This window comes from Hevea brasiliensis, chromosome 14 (assembly GCF_030052815.1).
Source record: "Hevea brasiliensis isolate MT/VB/25A 57/8 chromosome 14, ASM3005281v1, whole genome shotgun sequence".
Lineage (NCBI taxonomy): Eukaryota > Viridiplantae > Streptophyta > Magnoliopsida > Malpighiales > Euphorbiaceae > Hevea > Hevea brasiliensis.
Window position 1 is genome coordinate 88833786 of NC_079506.1, and position 18367 is coordinate 88852152.

At 35.1% G+C, this 18367-nt stretch overlaps 2 protein-coding genes and 2 pseudogenes across 2 annotated transcripts; 1 reads left to right on the forward strand and 3 right to left on the reverse strand.

Moving 5' to 3' along the window:
- Positions 1 to 1480: 1480 nt before the first annotated feature.
- LOC110660142 (putative serine/threonine-protein kinase-like protein CCR3) lies at positions 1481 to 8374 on the reverse strand (annotated as a pseudogene).
- Positions 8375 to 9461: 1087 nt separating this feature from the next.
- Positions 9462 to 11496, forward strand: LOC110660180 (putative serine/threonine-protein kinase-like protein CCR3). Its single transcript, XM_058133746.1, has 2 exons — positions 9462 to 9706; positions 9797 to 11496. The coding sequence occupies exons 1-2, from the start codon at positions 9632 to 9634 to the stop codon at positions 11297 to 11299; spliced, it is 1578 nt and encodes a 525-aa protein (XP_057989729.1). The 5' UTR covers positions 9462 to 9631; the 3' UTR covers positions 11300 to 11496.
- A 1129-nt stretch (positions 11497 to 12625) lies between these two features.
- On the reverse strand, positions 12626 to 14633 carry LOC110660179 (putative serine/threonine-protein kinase-like protein CCR3). The gene is made up of 2 exons (XM_021818375.2): positions 14387 to 14633; positions 12626 to 14296 (listed from the first exon to the last, which is right to left on the reverse strand). Exons 1-2 carry the CDS (start codon positions 14462 to 14464, stop codon positions 12788 to 12790), a joined length of 1587 nt encoding a protein of 528 aa, XP_021674067.2. The 5' UTR covers positions 14465 to 14633; the 3' UTR covers positions 12626 to 12787.
- Positions 14634 to 16580: 1947 nt separating this feature from the next.
- Positions 16581 to 18195, reverse strand: LOC110660178 (putative serine/threonine-protein kinase-like protein CCR3; annotated as a pseudogene).
- Positions 18196 to 18367: the final 172 nt, after the last annotated feature.

Here is an 18367-nt window from a genome sequence, read left to right on the forward strand (position 1 = left end):
AATCGAATTGAAGCAGGTAATACCAAGGGCCATGCTCAATTTTCCTTCCCAATAATCATAAAATGGACTAGAACTAGTGGTTCACTTAGTAGTTTGGTTTGGTTCAAATCAATTTCCTTTTACAATCGAAGAAATTTTCAATTGTTGGTTTGCCTTAATTTGGACTGAATCAGAATCAAAACCGCTAGGAATTGAATTGGGATTGAACTGAATCATGCTCTTAGATTCAATTTCATTCCCTCCATAGACCGAATTGACGATTCCAACATGTAATTGAATCATGGCTGTGCCAGTAACAAATTAACAATGAAAGAAATAAATAAAAACAAATAATTATGATTAGTATGTATTTTTGTATGTAATGATTATTACATTAATTAAAGTGTAATGGATTATTACACGAGGAAATTGTATATCATTTTTTCTTGTATGACTGGAAAAAATGGTAGAACATGCATTGGAATTGCAATTCTATTGCGTCTTTGATTGCGTTCTATGAAACATATCAGACGACTATATTTGATTGGATGTAATTCAATGTAACCAATCATGTAATGTAATAAATGTTGTAATGTAATGTAATTTAATTATCATTACATCCGCATATTTTATTGCTAAATAAAAATATAAGTAATATAATGATAATTTTTATTTCAATATTTACTTTATTTGTATTGGTCAGGTGGTGTCATTGAATAGTCATAGCCACAGGTTCAGTTTTGACACAAAACTGAACTTTGGCCATTGAATAGTCATGGCCACCATTCTGTTTTGGTTCAAAATCAGTTTCTTCCAAGCTGATTCATACCTATTCTGATTATAAGTTAAACCAGTTTAATTATAGGCTAGAACTGAATTGTGGCCATGACTACCGTCGAACCGGCCATGATTTAGATTAAGTTCAGAACTAGATTGTCAAACCTAGGATTGAAATTGATCAACATTTGATGAGCCTAAATTAGACTAAAATTGTCTTAAGGAAGGGCCAATCTCTCCCTTCTAATTGAATTGGAACAGAATCAGTGGTTTAGTGGACAGTCTAGTCTAGTTTTTAAAGGAAAAAAAAAAAAATTCAACCATTGATTGCATGAAATCTGAAACAAACAAGAATCGGATGCGAATCAAAATTAGAACTGAATAGGAATCGTTGATTCCAAACATTCTTTGAATCAATCATGTATCTCAAAATTAGGTTAAGGCCAAGATTAAGCAGTGGTGGCAACAATGGTCGATTATAGTTTACGAGTTCGAATTGATTCTAGCAGACATGGGCGAATAAGAGGGACTGGCTCAACTAAAAATAAAGAGATTCAGAGATTTCAGGGATTTTTCAATGGAATCCAATCCAAGTCGGTTATTTTTTTCTTCTGTCGAAATAAGTAGGCTAAATAAAATCAGAGTTGCAAGAAACTGAATCAATTTATTAAAGAACTATTACTTCAAGGAAGTCTATAAAAGCGATGAGTTGTATCGTCTGGTCAATGGACATGTGTGGAAATGGTTCAGAAGTCAGTGTATCTTTGTACTGTAAATTCAGTTTGGAAACTGAAACCTAGCAGCTCGAGAAAATGAGATACTGATTGTTAAAGGAAACTACAATAAGCTGAAACCTTTAAATGAGAACCAATCTGTGCATTCGAAGGCCGAATTATTGTTGCCTTCTGAAACTTCGGATTGATGCTTCTCTGTTCCATTGGAGTTTGCCACCTCCTTATTTGATCTACCATGCAACTGTTCTGCACCTATTGGTAATCCTTCATTACGAACATCACATAGAGATGAAGCTTGGTCCAAATTAGCAACAATGTTAGTCATACTTGGCCTGTTATTCCCTTCTAAATTTACACAATGAAGTGTAGTATATGCTACTAGTTCCACTGCCTCTGCTTCTTTAACAAGTTCTGGTGGACCAACCCTGTCGTCCAAAACCTTGACCAATTCATTGGCCAAAATTTTAGGTACTGCAAAATCCACTAGAGTTGTTACTGCACCTCCATTGTCTTCATCTTTGAATATAGATTTCTTTCCTGTCAGAAGTTCAAGTAATACTGCATCAAGACTATATACATCACTTTTTGTAGTTAACAAAACATTTGAAATATAGAACTCAGGATCTATGTATCCAACTGTTCCTACTGCTTTCTTTGGTTTGCAATTGCTTTCAGATTCAACACCCAACATTGACATTCCAAAATCACAAACTCTTGCTGCCCAATTCGCGTCAAGCAAGATGTTAGAAGACTTGATATCTCTGTGAATTATAGGTGGGACTGCATAGTTGTGAAGATACTCAATTCCTCTAGCAGCATCTAATGCAATCTTGATCCTCATTTTCCATGAATTGATCACACTACTATTCTTTCCAATATTGTTCTTGTGTAAATGGTCACATAGAAATCCACACTTTGTGTACTCATAAACTAAAATCTTCTCATTCTCTTCTTCACAATATCCAACAAGCCTAACCAAATGTTGATAAGCCCCTCAGAAGGTCATCCAGAGCTATTGCTCCCAATAAGAAGTATTTGGACTAAGGGTCCTACTGCTTTTCTATTTTTAGCATTGCTGCTATTTTTTATTTACTGCCATTAATCTTTTAAGTTGTTTTACTTAGTCAAATAGCACTCAGTTGATCGTGGCAATAATATCTCCTTGTGCTAAAGTGAGGCCTTAAGAATAGGACTAAGTAGTTTTATTTCTTTCCTATTTATATTCTTCCTCAGAAAGCAGTAATGGTAATCAATGAAATATCAAGAACTTTCTTAATTTTCTTCTATTAATTTTCTTGGCTTTGATCGACCTATCATTGGTATCGAGCCTCAATTTTTTCTATTCTTCCTTTCAAATGGCTACAAACAAGGAAAGAATTGAAAACCTCAACCAGGCTTGGTCAAGTCCAGACAAGATGTCACGAATTGAAAAAGGATTTGGAGAAGATTTACAATATATCAAGGCGGCACTCTCCAAATTGACAGAAACTTCTCTTGCCAATAAGGAGGAATCAAGCTGCGAAGGCGACCGAGCTAGCCTAATACGTGCTACTCCTGAAGTCTTAAAAGACGGAGGAAGCCACTATTCTCTCGCTAAGCTCGCCAAACTCGAATTTCCCAAATATACCGAGACGATCCGATCAATGGTTCACCGAGTAGATCGCTTCTTGAATACCGTGGAACACCAGATGCGTAAAAGTTTCCTTGGCATCATATCACCTCGCGGGAAGCTAACGAGTGGTGGCAATGGCTTCGACGAACTTATGCTGAGGCCGGAAAAGGGGTATCGTGGGAAATATTCTCAGAAGAATTGTGGTCCCACTTTGGGCCCACCGACTGTGAAGATTTTGACGAATCTCTCTCCAAAATTCGCCGATCGTGACTTACGTGATTATCAAAGGGAGTTTGAACGATTGGGTAACAGGGTGAGAGGTTGGACTCAGAAGGCACTAGTTGGAACCTTCATGGGGGGACTTAAATCTTAAATCGCAGAGGGGATCAGAATGTTTAAACCCAAGACCTTGAAGGATGCAATAAGCTTAGCTCGAATGAAGGATGAGCAATTGCTTCGTCATAAAAAAGCAATTCGCCCATCTCTCCAAACGAGTAATTTCTCTCCATCAAAAAGCAAACCTTCCACTCCTGTGAAGCGACTAACCTGGGACGAGATGCAGAAGCGAAGGGCACAGGGGCTCTGTTTTAACTGTGACGAAAAGTTTGCTCCTGGTCACCGTTGTACTAAGTCACAGCTTCTCATCTTGGATGGTGGATGTGATCAGGACATCGATGAAGATGATACGGAAGTGGAAATTTCCTTGAATGCCTTAACCGGTTGGTCTTCGACAAGAACGATGAGGGTAGAAATTCAGTTTAATTCTTGTCAATTGATTGTCCTCATTGACAGCGGTTCAACTCATAACTTCATCAATGAGAAAATCGCCGGTTTGCTCAAATTGCCGGCCAGGCCAACAACACCTTTCAATGTTAAAGTGGCGGATGGAAGTCCATTGCGATGCACCGGAAAATTCAAGGATATTGCTTTTTCTCTCCAAGGTATACCATTTACAGCTACGTTCTTTTCTCTTCCTATAATGGGTTTGGACGTTGTGTTGGGTGTACAGTGGCTACAACAATTAGGGACGGTGGCATGTAATTGGAAGAACTTGACTATGGACTTCACATGGGCAGGCCAACCGAGACATTTGCAGGGTATTTGCAGTCAGCCAATTGAACCTCTATCCTTGAAATCAATATCCAAGGAATTGAGGCACAATAGTACAGCTTTTGCAATCTGTCTCGAAAACTCTACAGCCACACTTCCTGAGCATCTACATCCTAATATGCCTGCATCTGTTAACTCGCTTCGATGTATACCAGAAGCCGAGTAAGCTACCTCCCCGGCGAGAAATTAATCATCACATTATTCTTAAAGAGGGTGTTGATCCGGTGAATGTTCGCCCTTACAGATATGCTCACTTCCAGAAAAATGAGATCGAAAAACAGGTACAAGAGATGTTGACAAAAGGGTTGATTCGACCCAGCACTAGCCCCTTCTCATCCCCTGTTCTACTGGTCAAGAAAAAGGATGGCTCCTGGAGGTTCTGTACGGACTACCGAGCTCTTAATCAAGTCACTATCAGAGATCGTTTTCCAATACCAACGGTCGACGATATGTTAGATGAGCTCCATGGTTCCTCTTATTTTACTAAACTGGACTTTATTGCAGGATTTCATCAAGTCAGGATGCATCCTCCTGATATTCATAAAACGGCCTTCCGAACTCATAACGGCCATTATGAGTATCCGTGATGCCTTTTGTCGCGGTAACGCGCCCTCCACATTCCAGGCGCTAATGAACACTGCTTTCCGCCCCTACTTAAGAAAATTCGTCTTGGTTTTCTTTGACGATGTTCTTATTTACAGTCCATCATGGGAGACTCATCTGGAGCATGTGCAGTTGGCATTACAGCTACTGCGGCAACATCAATTTTTTATAAAGCTAAGCAAATGTGCTTTTGGACTCAAACAAATTGAATATTTGGGTCATGTGGTTTCTGGAGATGGAGTGCAGGTGGATAAATCGAAAATCAGTGCAATACTGGATTGGCCTACTCCAACAACAGTCACTGAATTACGTGGGTTTTTAGGACTCACCGGGTACTACAGAAAATTCGTTCAATCTTATGGGATTCTTGCCCAACCATTGACGAATTTATTGAAGAAAGGCAAATTTTTTTGGTCACCAGATGCTGAAGCTTCTTTTTTAGCTTTGAAAAATGCTTTGACAGCCACACCAACATTGGCAGTACCCAATTTTAATGAACCTTTTTTTATCACTACTGATGCTTCTAATACAGGGATTGGTGCAGTTCTGTCACAGCAGGATCGGCCCATCGCTTTTATGAGTCGTGCTTTGGGTCCTTCGAAGCAAGCTTGGTCTACATATGCTAAAGAAATGCTCGCCATCTTGCAGGCAATCAGAACATGGCGTCCTTATATTTTGGGTCGTAAGTTCTTTATTCAGACGGACCAGCGTAGTTTGAAATACTTGGTGGAACAGAGAGTTGTCACTCCAGAGCAACAAAATTGGGTTTCAAAGTTACTGGGTTATGATTATGAGATACTTTATAAACCGGGCAAAGAGAATCGGGTCGCAGATGCTTTATCTCGCGTCTCTGGAATTCCAAGTCTAAATTCACTATTTTTGCCACACTCTTCTCTTTGGGATCGCATTAAAGCTACCCTCACTACTGATCCATATATGCTTCGAATTGGTCAATTGGCGTCTGATCGCCCTGGGCAACCTTACATTTGGAAGAATGGATTGATTTTTTTTAAGAATCGGGTGGTCATTCCTCCTCAGTCTGATCTCCCTACTCAGCTTTTACAAGAGTTCCATGATTCTCCTTCGGGTGGCCACTCTGGAGTCCTCCGCACATTTAAACGCATCGCACAACAATTCTATTGGCCTCATATGCGATTGCAGATTCAGAAATATATTGCGGCGTGCTCGGTGTGTCAAAAAAATAAGTCTGCTACGACTTTACCAGCAGGTTTACTTCAGCCATTGCCGATTCCTCACCAAGTTTGGGACGACATCGCAATGGATTTTATTGATGGGTTGCCTCCTTCCTCCGTAAAACTGCTCGTAGTAATTGTGATTGAGTAAATTTGCTCATTTTTTGCCATTGTCTCATCCATACTCTGCTAAGGTCATAGCTGAATTATTTGTAAATGGAGTTGTCAAGTATCATGGCATGCCTAGGTCGATCGTCAGTGATCGTGACCCAATTTTCATGAGCCATTTTTGGCGTGAGTTCTTCAAGCTCTCTGGAACCCAATTAAATATGAGCTCTTCTTACCACCCGCAAACGGATGGCCAATCCGAGGTTACTAACAGGTGCTTGGAGCAGTACCTTCATTGTTTCGCCATCGTGACCTCGAAAGTGGTGTTCATTCTTACCTTGGGCGGAATACTGGTATAACACATCTTTTCACATTTCTATTGGTATGACACCATTTCTGGCATTGTATGGTAGGAATCCTCCAATGATTCCGCGGTATGAATTGGGTTCTTCTCCAGTTAATGAGGTCGATCAAGTTTTGGCTACCCGTGATGAGATTTTGAAGGAGCTTAAGCTTCACTTGTCACATTCCGTAGAGTACATGAAACAGTGATGATAAAAACGCAGGGATGTGGAGTTCTATCCAGGTGATTTTGTCTATCTTAAGTTACAACCGTATAGACAACAGTCAGTGTATAGGCGTGCATTTCAGAAGCTGGCTAGTCGTTTTTATGGACCTTTCATGGTTGAAGAAAAGATTGGTTCCTTAGCTTACACCGCAGCCTTCCTTCCGAATCCAAGGTTCACCTTGTCTTTCATGTCTCCTTACTTAAGAAACATGTGGGGATACTGTTCTGTTTCTTCCAAATTCCTCCACTCACCGATGATGGATATTTTGTTCTTGAGCTCACGAGATTTTGGATACGAGGTGGGTTCGTCTTGGTAATCGTTTTACGGAAGAAAGCCTTGTTCGTTGGAAGCAATTGCCCCCTGAAGATGCCACTTGGGAAGTTTCTTCGGACTTATCTGCTCGGTTTCCAAATTTGAACCTTGAGGACAAGGTTCCTCTTCAAGGGGGGGGTACTGATAAGCCCCTCAGAAGGTCATCCAGAGCTATTGTTCCCAATAAGAAGTATTTGGACTAAGGGTCCTACTGCTTTTCTATTTTTAGCATTGCTGCTATTTTTTATTTACTGCCATTAATCTTTTAAGTTGTTTTACTTAGTCAAATAGCACTCAGTTGATCGTGGCAATAATATCTCCTTGTGCTAAAGTGAGGCCTTAAGAATAGGACTAAGTAGTTTTATTTCTTTCCTATTTATATTCTTCTGTAGCAGCAGTAATGGTAATCAATGAAATATCAGTAACTTTCTTAATTTTCTTCTATTAATTTTCTTGGCTTTGACTGGGACCTATCAAATGTCTTGACAAGAATGTTAATTCAGTTTCACAAAAACTGTCTTCCTCCTAAAACTTGTCCCTCGTGTCTCCTCTCTTGACAGCCACTTCCCTACCATCTGGCAGTTTCCCTTTATAAACAACATAAGAACGCCCTACGCCAATCTTGTTCTGCAGTGAGAAATCATTGGTTGCAGCAGCAAGTTGAGACAGAAAATTCCTCTGCTCTATTCAGTAGAAAATTCCTCTGCTCTATTCAGTCTCCTTAAATATGGGGTTGGTCTCTTTTGTGTTGAAAGACTAGAATACAATAGACCGAAGGCAAAGAATACGGGCCAAACCGATACTTTGATAGGATTATCAGCATGCTGAGACAAAAAAGCATATGATATTGCCGCAAAAAAGAACTGAACAACAGCACAAACTAATCCAACAATGTCAGGAAATGTCCCAAAAGGCTTGGGATTTGGGTATGGGTAATAAAACCAAGGAATCAACCCTCTCCCCATCCAAGTAACTCTTTCTTTTCGAACCTTATGAACGAGATCAATAATGGAAATGATCAAGACTGTGAAAGAAATTAACATACTAAGGAGTACGTATTGGGGCTTATGCACTGAGGATAACTGATCAAAAGCAGCTGATGGAAGTTCTAAGATGAAGTTGGCGATAAGGAAGATCCTTTCCAGGCTACTAACCTGTTGCAGAAAAGGAAAAGTCAATATCTTGCAAGATCATACTTCACAAGAATAATATCTAAAACATTCTGTTCTAATTCTAGTCTTAACCTTCTGAGCGAAGCGATCTGCCTTCTCACTTCCACTATCATCATCTTGTTTAACATCTATGTGAAGAGATTCAGCCATAGTCTTCCTCTCAGGATTATCAATCTCCAGAAGAATTAAAGCACAAAACCAGATGTTGTTAATCTCTCTCAATTTAGTCAGAAAAGGGAAATGACAACAGACATATATTGCAGTCAAAAGGATGAACATTCGCATCCTGTTGACTTGGATGATATAAGTACTATTATAATCAAGGGAAAATTAAAAAAAATATATATCATGATACTTTTATGGTTTGTGGTTTAAAATTTTTCAATGATTGTTTCTGTAATTTTTTAAGGAACAGATTGTTCTAACATTTAATTTATCAAATAAATAATATAAAATAATATTTTTTTTCCTATGATGAATCTTTAATCTCTCAAATTAGGGATAATGATGAATTGAATATTTTTGAGTGTTTGGTCTAATTGAAATCTATTAAGATGAGTTTAAATAGTATAGATTTTTTTAATAATCTAAATCCAATCCAAATGCACCAATATACAAAAGGTGCTTTCTTCGCTTTTCCGATATATTATGGATTTTTCTTATTTAGATCCCGTTTACCATAAATCTAAGATACAAAATACATGATAGGACTTATTTTATTAAATATATGGGTCTTACATGATTATATCTTAGGTCTACGATGAACTCAATTTAGACAAGAATTTTTCAGATACTTTTGAATGGCTCAAAGCTAGGGGTGCCAAGGGCTAGTTCGGGTTTGTTTCGAGTTTGAATAAGTGACTTTAGTTCAAGATTTCGAGAATTAGAATCAAATTTTAAGAATTACTTCGGTTTTAATTCAGTTTCAATTCAGTTTCGCTTTGATTTCGATTTTGATTTTAATTTTGATAAATCCAACTATAGCCAAAAAAAAAAATCTGCTTTGACTGGAAATCGAATCGACTGTTGTCTTTTTGATTCCGTAATTTTGATCAATCCAGTTTGATTTTGATTATGAATCAACCCAGGATTAGATCTACCAAACGCCTAAAATTGTGAAGTAAAACATATACGTACATACATATTTATGTAAATAAAAATTATATATAAATACGAAATAAAATTGAAAATAAATTATTAATTCTATATTTTTAAGTAATTGAAAAGCATAAAAAAAATAATTAAGTAGAATAAATTTATAAAAATACAAAATCTACACAAAAGAAAATGACGGGCTTCAAGTCAATAAGACTGGATTGTTAAAATAAATTTGATTGTTGTCATAGTCATCGGTTCCCTTTTTTTTTTCCGTTTTCCTTTTCTGACTAAAGTGAGAGAGATTAACAAAATCTGGTTTTGGGTTTTGATTCTTCCGGAGATTGATAATACTGAGAGAAGGATTATGGCTGAATCTCTTCACATAGATGTTAAACAAGATGATAACGGAAGTGAGAAGGCAGATCGCTTCGATCAGAAGGTTATGACTAGAATTAGAATACCATGTTTTTGATATAATACTTGTGAAGTATGATCTTGCAAGATATTGACTTTTCCTCTTCTGCAACAGGTTAGTAGCCTGGAAAGGATTTTCCTCATCGCGAACTTCATCTTAGAGCTTCCATCAGCTGCTTTTGATCAGTTATCCTCTGTGCATAAGCCCCAGTATGCACTGCTTAGTATGTTAATTTCCTTCTCCGTCTTGATCATTTCCATTATTGATCTCGTTCATAAGGGTCGAAAAGAAAGGGTTAATTGGATGAGGAGAGGGTTGATTCCCTGGTTTTATTACCCATATCCAAATCCCAAGCCTTTTGGGACATTTCCTGACATTATTGGATTAGCTTGTGCTGCTTTTCAATGCGTTTTTGCTGCAATATCATATGCTTTTTTTTGTCTGCATGCGGATATTCCCATCAAAGTATCAGTTTGGCCTATAATCTTTGCCTTTGGTCTATTGTATTCTAGACTCTCAGGAAATACTACACAAAAAAGGCCAAACCCACATGTAAGGAGACTAAACAGAGCAGAGGAACTTACTCTGGCTCAGCTTGCTGCTGCAACCAATGGTTTCTCAATAGAGAACAGGATTGGAATAGCGCCTTCTTTTGTTGTCTATAGAGGGAAACTACCAGATGGTGGTGAAGTGGTTGTCAAGAGAAGGGACACAGGTTATCAGAGGGAGAAGTTTCAGGAAGAAGACAGTTATTTTGAAAATGAATTGACGTTCTTGTCAAGGCTTCACCATAAACATTTGGTTAGGCTTGTTGGATATTGTGAAGAAGGGAATGAGAGGATCCTAGTTTATGAGTATTTAAAAAATGGATCTCTACAAGAACGGTTACACAAGAACAATATTGAAAGGAACAGTAGTGTGATCAATTCTTGGAAAATGAGGATCAAGATTGCTTTAGATGTTGCTAGAGGAATTGAGTATCTTCACAACTATGCAGTCCCACCCATAATTCATAGAAATATTAAGTCTTCTAACATATTGCTGGACGCAAATTGGGCAGCAAGAGTGTGTGATTTTGGAATGTCAGTGTTGGGTTCTGAATCTGAAAGCAATCACAAACTAGAGAAGGCAGCAGGAACAGTTGGATACATAGATCCTGAATTCTATAGTCGAAATGTATTAACCACAAAGAGTGATGTGTATAGTCTTGGTGTAGTATTACTAGAACTTTTGACGGGCAAGAGAGCTGTATTCGAGGATGAAGACAATGGAGATGCAATAAAAAGTATAGTGGATTTTGCAACAACTAAAATTTTGGCCAATGAATTGGTCAAGGCTTTGGACCACAGGATTGGTCCACCAGAACATGTTAAAGAAGCAGAGGCAATTGAACTATTTGCATATACTGCACTTCATTGTGTAAATTTAGAAGGGAATAACAGGCCAAGTATAACTAACATTGTTGCTAATTTGGAGCAAGCTTCATCTCTATGTGATGTTCATGATGAAGGATTGCCCATAGATGCAGAACAGTTGCACGGTAGATCAGATAAGAACGGAGCAAACTCCAATGGAACAGAGAAACATCACTCGGAAATTTCAGGAAGGCAACAATAATTCTGCCAAGGAATGCACAGATTGTTTCTCATTTAAAGATTTCAGCTTATTGTAGTTTCCTGTAACATTTAGTATCTTATTTTCTCGAGCTGTAAGGTTTCATTTTCCAAATTGAATTTCCAATACAAAGATGTGTGAATTATGAACCATTTCCAAACATTTCCATTGATAAGACCACACAACTCAGCTTTTATAGACTTCCTTGATGTAATAGTTCTTGAATAAGTTGATTCGAGTTCTTTCAACTCCTTAGATCAAAGGCTCCATCAAATCTGATTCGATTTAGCCTACTTGGATTCCATAGAAAAATTACGTTTTGTAGAATATAATATAATATAGTGCAGTTAAATTTTAATAAAAATTTTAAATATCTTACCTTGTATTAAGGGTTACCCTAATTTCAATTTAGTTTTGATTCAATTTTAATTTTGATTCTTCATTCATTTCTGATTTTGATTAAATCTAATAGTTAATTTTTTTAATATTTTTAATTTCTTTTAAAATAAAAAAAAAAACTAATTAGGGTTTAAACTAGCCAATTATAATTTGATTCAATATTGATATTGATCAATCATTTTCAGTTTAATTAAGATTCTGAATCGATTGTAGCCGAATTTACAGAAAGCTCAAAACCATCAAGAACGTAAAATACACACACATATAAAATTTAAAATCAATCATTAATTCTACATAATGATATTATACTTTGAAAATAAAAAAATTAATTAAATTTATATAAATAAAAATAATTATATATGTATAAATAAAATTTAAAATAAATTATTAATTCTATAATTTAAAAAGTTGAAGGAAAAAAAATTAAGTGGAGTAAATTTATAAAAATAGGAACTCTACACCAAATTTTTAAAAGATAGTTGAGCAGTTGCCTTCACTACCCTGTCTTGGATCCGCCCTTGCAAAGCCATGGAGCTGAAGAAGACCTGCCTGGAAGTGGAGGTCAAGACCAGGGAGGATTGATTGCATTACAATGTATTATTTTTATTTAATTTTTTTTCATTAAAAATTTTAAATTTATCCTTTTTTTTTTAATTTTTATTCATTTGTGATATAATTACAATAATAGTTATTCATGAAAATTATTTTATCTGAATTTAAATTTTATTAATAATTTTTATATCTAAATTCATTTTGATTTTGGTTAAAATTTATTTTAAATTATCCAAATCGATTCAATTTTATTATATTGATTATTAATTTATATATAACATATTTTAATTGATAATTTATATTGTAAACATTTTAATAATTCTATAAAAATTTTAAATTCTATTTATTTAAATTATAACATATAAAAATTTATAAATATTATTATAAAGTATTTTGTATTTAATTAATTATTCAGTACATCATTGTCCTGGAAATTCAATTTTGAAACTGAAAGCTTACAGCTTGAGAAAATAAGATTCTAATTGCAAAAAGAAAGTACAATAAGCTGAGTAGAAACAGTCTGTGCATTCCATGGCAGAATTATTGTTGCCTTTCTGAAATATCTGAGTGATGTTTCTCTTTTCCATTGGAATTTGGCTCCATCTCATCTGATCTACTATGCAACTGTTCTGCACCTTCCCTATATCGGTAATCCTCCTTATGAACATCACAAAGAGATGAAGCCTGCTCCAAATTAGCAACAATGTTAGTTATACTTGGCCTGTTTTTCCCTTCTAAATTTACACAATGAAGTGCAGTATATGCCAACAACTCCACTGCTTCTGCTTCTTTATCAAGCTGTGGTGGACCAATCCTGTGGTCCAAAACCTTGACCAATTCATTCGCCAAAATTTTAGGTACCGCAAAGTCCACTATACTTGTTATTGCACCTCCATTGTCTTCATCCTTGATTATAGGTCTCTTGCCTGTCAAAAGTTGTAGTAATACTACACCAAGACTATACACATCACTTTTTTTAGTTAAAACATTTCGACTATAGAACTCAGGATCTATGTATCCAACTGTTCCTGCTGCCTTCTTTGGTTTGTAATTGCTTTCCGATTCAGCACCAAACATAGACATTCCAAAATCACAAACTCTTGCTGCCCAATTTGCATCGAGCAAGATGTTAGAAGACTTTATATCTCTGTGAATTACCGGTGGGACTGCATAATTGTGAAGATACTCAATTCCTCTAGCAGCATCTAATGCAATCTTGATCCTCATTTTCCATGAATTGATCAGACTACTATTCTTTTCAATATTATTCTTGTGTAAATGGTCATGTAGAGATCCATTCTTTAGGTACTCAAAAACTGAAATCCTCTCATTCTCTTCTTCACAATATCCAACAAGCCTAACCAAATGTTTATGGTGAAGCCTTGACAAGAATGTTAATTCAGTTTCAAAAAAACTGTCTTCCTCCTGAAACTTCATCCTTTGATGACCTATGTCTCCTCTCTTGACAGCCACTTCCCTACCATCTGGTAGTTTCCCTTTATAAACAACAAAGGAACGTCCTATGCCAATCTTGTTCTGTAGTGAGAAATCATTGGTCGCAGCAGCAAGCTGAGACAGAGCAAATTCCTCTGCTCTATTCAGTCTCCTTACATGTGGTGTTGGTTTCTCTTGTGTAGTATTTCCTGAAAGTCTAGAACACAATAGACCAAAGGCAAAGAATACAGGCCAAACCGATACTTTGATAGGATTATCAGAGTGCTGAGACAAAAAGCCATATGATGTTGCTGCAAAAACGAATTGAAAAACAGCACAAACTAATCCAATAATGTCAGGAAATGTCCCAAAAGGCTTGAGATTTGGGTATGGATAATAAAACCATGGTATCAGGCCTCTAATCATCCAAGTAACTCTTTCTTTTCGACCCTTATGAATGAGATCAATAATGGAAATGATCAAGACTGTGAAAGAAATTAACATACTAAGGAGTGCATACTGGGGCTTTTGCGCCGAGGATAACTGATCAAAAGCAGCCGATGGAAGCTCGAAGATGAAGTTGGCGATCAGGAAGATACTTTCCAGGCTACCAACCTGTTGCAGAAAAGGAAAAGTCATTATCATGCAAGATCATACTTCACAAGAATCATATCTAAAACTTTCTGTTCTAATCCTAGTCTTAACCTTCTGGTCAAAGCGATCTGCCTTCTCACTTCCATTATCATCATCTTGCTTAACATCTATGTGAAGAGATTCAGCCATAGTCCTTCTCTAAGGATTATCAATCTCCAGAAGAATCAAAACCCAAAACCAGATTTTGTTAATCTCTCCCACTTTAGTCAGAAAAGGGAAATGAAAAAAAATTGAACAGATGGCCATGACAACAAACATATATTGCAGTAAAAAAGATGAACATTCACACCCCGTTGACTTGGAAGATATAATTATTATTATAATTAAGGGAAAAATAAAAAAAATATATAAATATCATGTAATTTAATGGTTTGGGGCTTAAAATTTTTCAATGATTGTTTCTGCAATTACTCAAGGGGCAGATTGTTCTCACATTTAATTTATCAAATAAATAATATAAAATAATTTTTTTTTACAATGATGAATCTTTAATCTTGTAAATTAGAGATAATAATGAATAGAATATTTTTGAATATTTGATTTAATTTGAATTTTAATTTTAATTTAATTTTGATTTTAATTCGATTTTAATTTTAATTAACAATTATAAAAAAAAAATTACTTTGACTCGAATAGGAAATGATTGGTTTCATTTCAATTTCATAATTTTGAACAATTTTAGTTTGATTTCGATTCCAAAACTAACGCTGATCACATCTATCAAGCGCGTAAAATCGTGGAGTAAGCAAAACATATATATATAATTATATATAAATACAAAATAAAATTTAAAATAAATTATTAATTCTATAGTTTTAAGTAATTGAAAAGCATAAAAAAATAATAATTAAGTGGAATAAATTTATAAAAATACAAATTCTGCACAAAAGAAAATGACGAGTTCCAAATCAAGAAGACTGGTTTGCTAAAATAAAATTTGATTTTAATAGAACGTATTACAGTAATTATTTTTTATTTAATATTTTTTATTAAAATTTGTATTTATTTTATTTTTATTCATTTGTGATATGAATAGCAACTATTGGTATGCATGAAATCAATCTATCTCAACTCGAATTTCATTAATAATTTTAATATCTTGAATTTATTTCAAAATAAGATAAAATTATTTTAAATTATATATATTTCTATAAAAATATTATTATAAAAACTCTATTTATTTAAAATATGATATTTAAATTAGACAATTGTACTTATTGTACCATTGGAAAGTTCAATTTAGTCTAATTTGTAACTTTTTATCTAAATTTCAATTTAAACTCAATTTAACTCCAAAATAAATTCTTAATTTTTGAGATTAAATAAAAAAAATTAAAATTTAATTTTAAAATTAAAAAATTAAACTTATGATTTAATAAAAAAAATTTAGTCCATAAATTAAGAAATTTAGTTCCTAACTGTACTAGTTGTGGAGCCAAGTGTGAATCTTCATCTTTTGGACTGTAATATGTGTTTCCCAATTACCCATATGTTCCTTCATTTGCATTTTTTTATTTTCCTTTTTTGACTAGAGTGTGAGTTATAAATTAATTTTGGTTTTAGGTTTTGATTATTGTCGAGGTTGATAATTCTGCGAGAAATAGTATGGCTAAATTTTCTCACAAAAATCGTAGGATTTGAGTAGGAATTAGTTCGTTACCAAATTTTCATAATGGTGGTGGTAGCAGTAGTAATAATGGAGTGATTGGTCGTGTGGTGGTGTTGGTGGCAGTTATTGAGTGGTGGTGGTCATCGTGATGGTTAGACCTAACCATGGTCATCGTGGCGGTGGTCATCATCATCATCTTGTTTAACATCTATGTGTAGAGATTCAGCTATATTCTTTCTCCCAGGATTATGAATCTCCAGAAGAATCAAGACCCAAAAACAGAATTAATTTTTATTTCGCAATTTAGTCATCACAGGAGAATTGAAAAGATATTTGAATAGGTGGTTATCGCAACAAAATATAGATCAGTCAAAAGGATTGATATTCACAGCTGGGTCCGCACGGTGTAGGCTTAGAAGATACAGGTATTACTATATTTATTTAGGTAAACTTCGAAGAAAGTCGTTGCAAGCTGCCAAAATACCTAAAAGAAATTTCCAGTGCCGTGTTCCAAGAAGAATTCAGACACAAACCATACCATATCATTTGAAATTCTTAATAATTAATTTTATAAAATTTATTATAATTAAATTAAATTATATTAAAATTAATAGAATTTGTAAATAAATTTTAGTGATAAAATTATTCTCTTATTATTTATTATTTTATTTTATTTTATTTATTTTAAATATAAAATTCATTTCATTTTAAATGAATTTCATATTTAATATAAAATATACCAAACAAAGAAATTCATTCTAAATTTACACAATGAAGTGCAGTATATGCCACCAGCTCCACTGCTTCTGCTTCTTAATCAAGCACTGGTGGACCAATCCTGTGGTCCAAAACCTTGACCAATTCATTGGCCAAAATTTTAGTTGCTGCAAAATCCACTATACTTGTTATTACATCTCCATTGTCTTCATCCTTGAATACAGCTGTCTTGCCTGTCAAAAGTTCTAGTAATACCACACCGAGACAATGCACATCACTTTTTGCAGTTAATGCATTTCCACTGTAGAACTCAGGATCTACGTATCCAATTGTTTCTGCTGCCTTCTTCGGTTTGTAATTGCTTTCAGATTCAGCACCCAACATTGACATTCCAAAATTACAAACTTTTGCTGCCCAATTTTCATCAAGCAAGATGTTAGAAGACTGTATATCTCTATGAATTATTGGTGGGACTGCATAATTGTGAAGATACTCAATTCCTCTAGCAGCATCTAATGCAATGTTGATCCTCATTCTCCATGAATTGATCACACTACTTCTCTTTTCAATATTGTTCTTGTGTAAATGGTGATGTAGAGATCCATTCTTTAGGTACTCAAAAACTGAAATCCTCTCATTCTCTTCTTCACAATATCCAACAAGCCTAACCAAATGTTTATGGTGAAGTCTTGATTGGAATGTCAATTCATTTTCAAAAAGACTCTCTTCCTCCTGAAACTTCATTCTTTGATGACCTGTGTATCCTTTCTTGACAGCCACTTCATTACCATCTGGTAGCTTCCCTCTGTAAACATCATAAGAACTCCCCACGCCAATCTTGTTCTGTAGTAAGAAATAATTGGTTGCAGCAGCAATTTGAGCCAATGTAAATTCCTCTGCTCTAATCAGTCTCCATACATGTGCGGTTGGCCTTTCTTTTGTAGTATTTCCTGAAAGTCTCGAAGACAATAGACCAAAGGAGAAGATTATTATCAGCATGCTGAGACAAAAAAGCATATGATATTGATGCAAAAATGAATTGAAAAACAGCACAAATTAATCCAATAATGTGAGGAAAGGTCCCAAAAGGCTTTGGATTTGGATATGGATAATAAAACCAAGGCATCAACCCACTCCTCATCCAAGTAACTCTTTCTTTTCGAACCTTATGAAGGAGATCAATAATGGAAATGATCAAGACTGTGAAAGAAATTAACATGCTAAGTAGCGCATATTGGGGCTTATGCACTGAGGACAACTGATCAAAAGCAGCTGATGGAAGCTCTAAGATGAAGTTAGCGATGAGGAAGATCCTTTCCAGGCTATTAACCTGTTGCAGAAGAGGAAAAGTCAATATCTTGCGAGATCATACTTCAAAAGAATTATAACTAAAACATGGTGTTCTAATCTTAACCTTCTGATCGAAGCGATCTGCCTTCTCACTTCCATTATCATCATCATCATCTTGTTTAACATCTATGTGAAGAGATTCAGCCACACTCTTTCTCCCAATATTATCAATCTCCCAGGAGAATCAAGACACAAAACCATAATTATTTTGTTATAAAAGGAGAATTGAGAAAATGATTTGAACAGGTCGGCATGACAATAAAATATAGATTAGTCAAAAGGATTAACATTCACACCTTGGGTCCACACGGACTTGGGAGTTGCAGGTATTATTATAATTATTTATGTAAACTTCG